Here is a 10,489-nt window from a genome sequence, read left to right as displayed (position 1 = left end):
ACGAAGCAAAATTCAACAAAATTGTAGTGAAACCATACACTCAGGAAGTTCGGAAAGTAAGTGTGAAAAAAAGCGCTGTCTGCGTGCATAGTAGCATGGTCATTAAAACGGTCATGAAAGGAGGGCGTCACCCCTAGGCTCTACTTTTTGATTTCAATATGGCGCAGGGTTATCTCGTACCTTAATCTAAGAACACGTTGATTCCCGATTTTCTTTAAGAAAGAATTGCATTTTATGTTTGTTTCTCACGTTCAGTGTTGATCAGTGTACACATGATAAACGAAAGGCCTTGATAGGTTCAGGGTCACTACGTATACCCTGTCGCACCGGTTTGTCATTCTTGATAAATTGATCTGAACCTTGCCCCCTGCTACTGTATACATGTAAATAACCATCCTTTTGCCACTTTTGAATTACATAAGATCATCACTAAGATGTAATGAAAATGTGGTTGAATAAGCTCTTTTGCAGCACAGCTGTACAAATGGTTCTTTCATCCAGCAGCTGACAATTAAAAGCTTTCATGTATTTTACCGCCAAATGCTACGTGTCGTATCTCCAACTGTAATTATTTTGACCTGCATGTATACAAATATTACAAAATATAACTCAGGCTCGGAGTTGCAAACAGGGTTGACGTGAATGCATCACCAACAGACGTATCAAAGACATGTTACTTGTACGGTATTAAAGCTTAACGGCGATTAGAAGCCCGCACATTCTTAATTTTAATTATTAACGTCAAAGCTTGCATATGCAAACACTATCATGTATATTAGAAGGACTTACATAGGCACAAAAATAGAAATAAAGCAGTATACGGACCTCAGAAAATAACTTGCGGATGGAAGTCAACTGTGTAAGTTGAAAAGACTGAAGGCACAGACAGCTGTTTATCCATCAATGGGTTTATTCCACAACCTGCCGCCGAAGATCAGAAACAAGTTTATGTCCACACACACAACTGCTGGTCGTCATGCTGACACAAACATATGCGCATGGATGTAACTGCCTCTGATCATGAATGACCACGCCTAACGCTGATGTGATGACTCATTTATGCACAAGCATCACTAGCTCCTCGAGGTCATAAGACATATTCAAATTAACAAATAGACGCCACTTTGAAGTGGCCTTCAGTGGCTTTCAAGCAGAATAGATGGAGTGTCGACTTTGAAGTAACGTTGATGGTGTTAAACTTGACTTGTTCGTGAATAACAAGTACTCACTTGTTTGAAGATTACAGAGTGATATGTCTTAGAACAACACTTGTCCTAGTGACGACCTTTCAACAGGTTGTTAGCTACGCCCCTCTCCAACAGGTGGCATTGTGTAAAGGCATTGGCACGGGTTGATAGTCTCGCCAAATGACGATCTAGAAGTTTAAAGTTGACAGACATGGCCACCTAAATACTTACTTGTGACAAACTTGAAATACTTGACGGTGTCACTAAGGTTTTGAGCCAGAAATAGAGGGCAGGGGTGGGGGCAGGTAGCGTTTAGATAAGAAAATGACGTGACAAGTCATGCTAAGCTGTCCCATAGCTCGTAGTGTACGTATGGTATGCCATATTATATCATATGGGTGGCTGACTGAATACAACAGTGCTCAGCAACATACCTATGTGGCCTTGCTTTAGCCACAGAACATTGCTGTAACCATTCAACTGTAAATAAATATCACCATACCCAATACAACACACAAAACGCGGATATTCTGACCGTACAAAGCCGGATACGTGAACAACATCATCTCAGATTGTTATACGTCAACTTCTACATCAACGACATTCAGCCATGCATGGGGACAAGACGTTTTCACTGCACCACCAATCAGCTAAATGATATGAGATGATAACAGGTTCATGAGCATGTCACGGCATATTCTCCAGTACGGTAACAACATTGACAACAGTATGTACAACAATTGACAACAGTAGGTCGAGTTATGAGTTGCTCAGGATCAAACCTTATTTCTGTCTTGGTACTTTTTACTTTCGGCTGAAAGACAAACGTGGAACATCTGTGATAAAGATTTACATACAAAGGTTGGAAATGCTCCTTCATGGTCAAGTGGTCATGGTAACTGGCGAAAAAGGCGAAAAGACGATCGAGATGATACAGTGGAAGCCAGTTAATTGCACGTCGGATAAACGCACACATCGGTCAATTGCACGGAATCCCAAAATCCCGTGGCGGTGCGGTCCAACTGGGTAACTTCGCATTATCGCACACGCCGGAAAATTGCACGGGATTCGCTGGCAAATTGGGTGTGCAATTACGCGGCTTCCACTGTATATATATCGCAGCCAGAACTAGAGGGCTTCTTTATGTGACAATTTGATATTTTTAGGAGACAGTTGGGAGCCACAAGACTGTATTTGCTTCCGTTGTAGTCAGAATGGCACCAGGAAAGTGAACCCAATTCTCCACTTTTTCGTCCTCATCAAATCATGTTAGCGTGAGTCGATCTCCGAAAATCGATAAGAAGTGCATTAACAGTCAAGCACTTACATCGAGACTATCAGTACACATTACAAACTTTGTAGATATGAAAAAGTATTGTTTTGTACGTCTTGTTCATGAACCACAGGCACTAATGCAGTACAGTAGAAGCCGTTTAATTGCACATCCCATTTGTCAGCGTATTTCGTGCAATTATCCGAGTGGTGCAATAATGCGAAGTTATCCAACTGGACCTCACCGGCTTGGGATTTGGGGATCACGTGCAATTAACTGAAGTGTGCGTTTATCCGTTGTGCAATTAACTGGCTTCTACTGTATTCAATTATATATATAAACGTAAAGCAATGTAACGGGGTAAGCCCGTGACCCGGCGCATACCGTGCCCAATAAAATAGAGAACACCGACCCTGTGGTTTAACTGTCTCGCTACGGCGTAGTGACAGGGTACTTGTTTATCTTGAGCGACCTTTGGACTCCGTAGACAATTCTTCGGCAGCTCACATCCGTGGTTTAATAAACACCATGATGGAGTACGACGCGATTCTACAGTATCTTGGAGATTTCGGTCCATTTCAGCGACGAACAGCACTGCTACTGGTCCTGGGATCCATGCAAACTGGGCTGCACATTGCCGTCATGACGTTCATCGGCGCCATCCCCATTCACCACTGCCGTGTGACTGAAACAGGTGTCTCGGCCTACAACACGACCTGGCCCGACGCGCTGAACTTCAGCATCCCGATGGAAGAGGTGGGCGGAACGTGGAGGCTTAGCAGCTGTAGAAAATATACCCGAGAAATCATCTCTGGGAATTTTACTACCATGGAGTGTCCTGAGGACTCGAAACAGGGCACCACCACTACTGTGGGTTGTAAGAGTGGATGGGACTACAGAAATAGGAGTACCACGGGCTGCACTGAAGGGTGGGAATACGACAGGAGCCAGTATCACAGCAGCGTTGTTATGAAGGTAAGACAGTTTGTGTGAAACGTGGCAGACACATTTCGTTTTCCGTTTCACAACTAGAACCCTAAACGTGTGCACATTTGTCCATTTGTTCATATAGAAGGAATAAGCATACCTTTTACTAACTGGAAAAACCTAGATACTAAAGGCGCGTATGCAAACCGGGATTTCTAAAGGTTTTCCATATCCGACCTCTAAGGGAGCGAGGGCTGTGCATTTCGCCTATCTTCAGTACAAATACGTCTGATGAATAATGTTGTCGCGATGATTTCAACTTGGAATCTCTCTGAACTATATGTTAGGGCGAGCAAGCAAGCCGAACAAACACCGTCTGTTTGTATCGCAAATGCAATGGCGATGGCCATGGCAATCCAAATATGGGCAGCCAGTCCCTGCCAGGCTAGTTTCCAATAAGGCCATGTTGATTTGATTATATGGATGACATCCTCTGGGAACTCCAAAACTGATGCGAGCGAGCGAATAAAAAAAAAGTTTGGCAAAAAAAAAAAGTTGCCTCCAGTATGAAACCAAAGTGGCCAGGAAGGTTAACGTTGAACATAGGACTAAACACACATAGTATGGTATACCAACAGTTAGGTGTAGGGACCAGTACATACGGGTGCAAGACATTTTTTCTTCTTGGACCAATCCGAAAAAAACAGACCTGGAAAAAAGTCAGAGGAACAGGTTTCGCCAATTACAAAATAGACACACTATGTCGGCAGGCATTTGGGGTCTTACCGGGGGCCAAGAAGACAACAAGAGCGAAGTCAAGTAGAGTTTATAGTCAATTGTACCAAGTTTCTACAGTCAAAGGTACAGAGACAGTTAGCCTTTAATTTATTACTTGGAGATGGGATTTTTAAATGCCAGTGGGAGTCCAATAATCCACCAAACAGATTACTTTGTAGCCAAACTGACCAATTACCATTGTTTTGAGTATTGCCAGTTCTCAAGTTTCCACAGACAATCAGGTCCAGGTTCAGACCTGAAAATGATCCTCTGGACCTGAACGGGACCTGAATTTTCTGTACTGGTACCTCCCACTACAAACAGTAGATTTTTTTCTTTCTGTCCTTTCACATCTTATTCTTTGACTTTAGATTTATTTTGGCATTCTGTGGCATTAGACTATGATTAGTTATCTGCTTTCTGATACTTTTTTTTCAATCTACGGAATATTTGTGCTCATTTTACAGCTGCTTTGCCCAATTTATTGTGTGGTCGAAAACTTTTTTTTTTTTTGGAAACGGCCGAAAATTGGTGCGAGCGTGGATGTCATCCATATAATCAAATCAACATGGCCTAACACAAAAAGAGGGGGCCATATTCTCGCTCACGATCCTGTATTCCGTCAGGTGTAGCGAGCTAGTTTGAACTTTGATTCACCGTCAGTGAGCTGCTCTGATCATCTTCGTCAAGAAGGTTATGTTTTCAGCAGTTTTTCGATGTTTGGATGTGGTACAGCACGGTATAACTCAAAGATTGGATGGCTTATCGTGAAACTTCGTATGTGGGTATGGGATGGCAAAAGGTAGAAACGATTAGATTTTGGTTCCCTTAGCTGCCTTTTATGGTACTGCAGCAGGAATTCTGGTTTTGACGTTCACATGCTGAACATGCTTTAGTTAATATTGGTCAGTGGATTAGCTTTTGGGGTTGGAAAGAAGTGACATACAAGTAGGTTGGAGCCCTCTAGTACCTTTATTTTGTTGGAACTGCAGGGGTAGAGATAGGATGCATGAATTATAATGCTCTTTGACATATGTAGTTAGCTTTGATAAAGACCAACACAATGGTGTTTCGAATGCAAATCAAGTAAATGTGATTTAGGACTTGATTTGAACAATTCATGAGGAAAATTCATATTCCAATTGTGCTAAATGACAGCAACAACATATACATCTTTGTTCGAGATTACTGCAAAGTTGAAAGCCAGCCTGTGCCATGTTCCCATGTGACAAATTTTGCCAGACAATACATGAGTTAAGTGAAAAAGTCCAAAGAAAATTGTTCCCAAAACCGTTTGCAATAGAAAGTCAAATTATCGTTAACAGTTGCGAGTTCTCCTGAAGTAAGGACCAGGCGTTATGACACCATTTACACCTCGGGGCGGGTCATTAACCCTTAATTAATTTAGAACTTTGGAAGACAAAGAAATTACAACAATTGTACAATGTGGACTTGTGCATTGCCAGGATCCTCCCGTGCAGACACGTATTTGTACCTGACCCCTATTAATAGTACGACTTGGTCTGTGAGAGAGCCTGGTTACGAGAGTTGGCACAGTCCATGTTCATGGCGGGGGTGGCCACTGGGGGGATTGTCTTCGGAGTCCTATCTGACAGGTAAGTGAGTTTTAAGTACGCCCACGTTTTCTCACTCACTTTCATTTGAACCGAGGTCTTCACTTCATTATAAAAAACACACATACATACACACGCAACCCAAAATATAACCTTCTTGGCGAAGGTGATCAAGTTACTGTATACGATAGTAGCGACATGACGCATTGAGCACTGAAGGCTCAACCTTGAGACCACGGATGACAGCTGTGTAACATTGGGGTTCAAGCGCCGACAAGGCAAACTCACCATGCCAAAGGGTCCGACCTTTTAGCGTAGTGGTTAGCGGCGTTGGTGTTGTGACCATCCGGGCGGCCCAGGGTTCGGCGCGGTTTCGACTCCCGGGAGCCAGGAGGCTAGTTACAATGGTTATCGAACCCGGGTCTTTACGGTAAGAACACCAAAGCCTAACCATGGGAGTTTGTGGACATGAGAGTTTGAACCCCACTGTTACAGCTGTTGTCACACATGTCCTTCCGTTCAGGTACGGCCGTCACCGGACGTTACTGGTGTGCGTCCTGCTACTGGTGACGTGCGGCACCGGTCTCGCCTTCACGTCCAACCTGGCTGTCTTCATCGCGCTTCGGTTCGTCCTGGGAGCTGCACAGAACGGGCTGCAGTACACTACACTGGTCACAGGTACAACTAGCCTAGCCTCCAGACTGCACATTGCTTCAATAGAGAGAGAGTTGTTAGTCTCTAAGACTTGGCAAGGGCTGATGAGGTTAGTGGTTGTGAATGTGTACCCCCCCCCCCTTTTAATCATTCTATTTTGCTAATTTTGGCTGATTTTTTTAGCCACCTAAGGAGTCTGGTAGAGACGTCAGTTGTATGATGTATATGATGCACTGGTTGACTTATATCAGTTATGGTGCTGGATATCGATGTGCAGGTCAAAGATTTGTTTATGGATGCTAACGTAGTTATGGAGGTAAACATTTACACATTTTGTAACGCTTGGAAATCCATGCCAATACTTGATAAGGTATATTCAATATTACTTGATAAGGTATATTCAATATTGAATGTACATTATTGTATTGAAATTACCCCATTAACATTGATTCAAACGTTCTATCATGATATCTTTAGGAATGGAAACAATTGGAATATCCTGGCGAATGGCATTCGGGATTTGTACAGCCCTTGCTCCTTCAGTGGGTTACGCGCTTCTGGGTAGTTTAGCTTACGTCATCAGAGAGTGGTGGATCCTGCAGCTCGCAGTAACATCGCCAGGGGTGCTGTCCCTCATAGCTTGGTGGTAAGATAAGATTACCATTGTTTTAAGAATTAAATATGACACGCAAATATGTCTAAAAGGTCTAAGGGTAAGGTCGACACGTGTCCATCATTGTAATGTGCTCTATAAAAAGTTGTTGCCCTACCTTTTATCCATTCTCAGCTTTGACTTTGATTTTTTTTGTCAACTCTTGAAGCCATCCCTAACCTTGCAACAACCTACTTGAACTAGTGCAAGGTACAAGGACTGGTTGTTGTTTCTCTCAAAGTTTTTGTTATATATGTTTATTATGATTTATTCAGGTTTATACCAGAATCCCCAAGGTGGCTTCTCATGAACAACAGGGTAGAACAGTGGAGAAAAACCATCCAGCGAATCGCCGAGTACAACGGAATTGACTTACCTCCTTTCTACGAGTATGTAGAAAGTAGTACAGTTCATATTGGAAGTACTGAAGAAGTGGATGGAATTCCTGGCGACTCTAAGAGGAACTACAACCTAATTGATCTTGTCCGAACGCAAAACATGAGGAAGATCACAGTTATGATCACTATCGCAAGGTAAGTTGATTGTTTTGATGGTTAATTTGCAGAATGATTGATCTGATAGTCACTCAACACATTACTAGTCTCTTTGTAAGACGTAAGGTGTGTGGTCTATGGCAGGTAAAGTTACAACCCATTTTGATGTCCATAGATTTTTGCTCAACGTATACTAGTATATGCTCAATTGAAAGACTCATGATGTCCTCAATTGTAACTTAACTTAATGTGCATGACTGTAACGTTATCCATCCTCACTGGGATCGAGCGAAAGACCGTTAACAGTTCGTGTCTCACCATACATCAACGATCATCAGCGGGTCCGTGTTTGTTTCCTCCTGTCTGTATCACAGCTTCAACACCATCTGTGTTTACGTCGGTCTCCTGTTCGGGACGTCTCAGCTGGCGGGCAGCCATTACGTCACCTTCATTCTCGGCGCATGTGTAGAAGCAGTCGCCATTTTGCTGGCGGGGATGACCATGCGGAGATGGGGCCGCAAACGGTCTGCTGTCGGCTTCAGCCTGCTCGCTGGCGTCTCATGCGCGGCTACAGCAGGCGTTCCAAACGGTGAGACTACGATTTGTTCATATTCTTGACCATTCTTACGTACACTTTTCCTAGTTTCCAGGCAGACGTGTCAGCTGGACAAATGTATGGGTTTTCAGTCACGCTTTTGCAGTATATCCAGATAGCCGAACAGTTCACTCCTAGGCCAATTAACCTACTAGACTTTTATTCCTAACTTGGCCAAATTCCCCTCGGTCAGGCGGGAGTCTAGTAGAGACGAACTTTTTCCAACCTTTTATTCAAATGGTCAATTCTGGCGAGACTTAACGCGTTGACTGTGTAGACTAGAAATAATTACCCGTTTCTGACTGGCCGTTTGACGATTGAAATCAACAGAGGCGCAGGTCTTTATAATTGTTCCCTATCTTCTATGATACAGATCTCGGTCATGTGGCGACAGCACTAGCTACAGCGGGTAGGTTCGGCGTTAGTAGTACGGTCGCCGTCCTCGACATCTACTGTACAGAACTCTTCCCAACTGTGGTCAGGTGAGTGGATTCTTCGTCGCTAACGTTAGGTAGGCAGTTGAAAGTTGGAAAGCTCCGAAGATCTTCTTCGTACTAAATTTTAGTAAAGAATGGTGTTGTGCATGCATGGCCTAAAGACGTTCATATTTCTTTATAAACAGACTGTCAAATAGTTTTGCAGCATTAAAAGGTTGACCATACAGTTTCATCTAAAGATTGACGGCTGCAAAAAAGTTGTGATTTCGACAAAATAATCGTGAAAAAATCCCTTATGAAGTACTACATGTTCGATTAAAACAGATACATGGGCGTCGGCACCAACATCATGGTTTCCCGGGCCGGCGGGATTGTAGCCCCGTTCCTCAGTCTCCTTGGTAACGCCTGGCGGCCCCTCCCTCTGCTGACGCTGGGCGTGCTGTCCTGCGTCACCAGCGTGGTCGTCACCGTGCTGCCGGAAACACACGGCGTGCCGCTGCCCAACACTCTGCAGGACGGAGAAAACTTCGGCAGGTGAGCTGAGCAAGTCTTGGTATCGGAATTCTGGGACCTTGGGGAAAACTGCCATATACTTATAGACTTGAGTTCGCTTGATTCCTATCGCGATAATATAGTCTTAACTCTTAATGCAATTTCAGTTTTTGTCTTTACAGGACGTCACCGCCCTCCCCCACGTGTAAGTCCAACTGTGCCGCCGGTACCATTCCCAAGAAGACTTTAGTTGACGGCAGGATCGTGTATGAGGACCGGGCTCAGTATGAATGGTTGGAGCTGGTCACAACTGTTTGAATGGGACAACCTCTGACTTTTATCTAAAACAATTTGGCTTTTGTGAGTTTGAGTTGGAAACTATTAGCTGAAATATATCAGACATACAACAGGCGACAAACGACGATGGGTCGGGCTATATAAAGACGTACATGCACTCTGATTTGATGGTCGATATAGCGGTCTAACATCTTTCTGATTATCTATAGATAAGAACGGCCAGCACAGTATACTACTGGACAAACTAAACTCCTGTGGATTTAAAGGTTCTCTCCTTCAATGGAGTATATGTAAGATGGAACGTAGTTTCGTTTCATCATAGAAATCTGTAGCGTGGTGTTCCACAAGGATTAAACTCGGCCCTCTTTTGTTTCTGGTTTTAATTCGTCGACGAACTTGACTTCACATAAGACCATTTCCTCACATTATTGCTTGCAGATGATATACATCTAGTCATGTCATGTACGAACTTTGATACACTAATCGTCAATAGCAGCTATTAACGACGAACTATGCAAATTCAAATCATTGGTTCAAGTCAAATAAGTTGTCCCTCGATATAAAGAAATCCATAATTTTGGAAAATAGAAATACACCAAAAGACATGACTAACATAAACATAGATGCTTAGCGAAGGAAAGCAAGTTGCACTGCCACAGTTGCTATGTAAATTTGTAATGACTAAAAGTGTTTTACAGAACATTTGTACCATGTTCTATACTTTTATCCTCATCTGGATAATTTTTGCACCCATCGCCCGAAATAATCAACTGTGGCATAAATAAACCATGACAGTGGGTGTACTGGACAAATAGCTGTGGCATGCTGAAATTACGACCACAGTAGCCGCCAGTATTTAGTCATACACGGTTGAGCGAAGCTGTCGTGTTGTTTACCACTAGTGCACTCTCACCTGACTCGACCGCACTATAAAACTCACCTTGCTGTGCCCAGACACCCCATTCAGCCCTTGGAGTCTCGCCAGAGCGGACGGCTGAGATTTGACGGTGGAATGGTCTCACGTCTAACAACACAAACTATCAGGTTGCACTAAATCTGTGAATAACAATTTTGGCGTAAACAAGTAGCAACACCCTGACAAGACGAGAATGTGGTGTTGGAGCCGTACG

At 43.4% G+C, this 10,489-nt stretch overlaps 1 protein-coding gene across 1 annotated transcript; it reads left to right on the top strand.

Moving 5' to 3' along the window:
* The first annotated feature begins 2,778 nt into the window (after positions 1–2,778).
* Positions 2,779–10,469, top strand: LOC118413801 (organic cation transporter protein-like). Its single transcript, XM_035817340.1, has 9 exons — positions 2,779–3,435; positions 5,677–5,780; positions 6,262–6,416; positions 6,870–7,038; positions 7,320–7,577; positions 7,913–8,127; positions 8,507–8,615; positions 8,895–9,104; positions 9,245–10,469. The coding sequence occupies exons 1-9, from the start codon at positions 2,989–2,991 to the stop codon at positions 9,378–9,380; spliced, it is 1,803 nt and encodes a 600-aa protein (XP_035673233.1). The 5' UTR covers positions 2,779–2,988; the 3' UTR covers positions 9,381–10,469.
* The last annotated feature ends 20 nt before the right edge of the window (positions 10,470–10,489 follow it).

This window comes from Branchiostoma floridae, chromosome 4 (assembly GCF_000003815.2).
Source record: "Branchiostoma floridae strain S238N-H82 chromosome 4, Bfl_VNyyK, whole genome shotgun sequence".
Taxonomy (NCBI): Eukaryota; Metazoa; Chordata; class Leptocardii; order Amphioxiformes; family Branchiostomatidae; genus Branchiostoma; species Branchiostoma floridae.
Note: the sequence above shows the minus strand (reverse complement) of the source record. Positions and strands in the feature narration are given on the sequence as shown.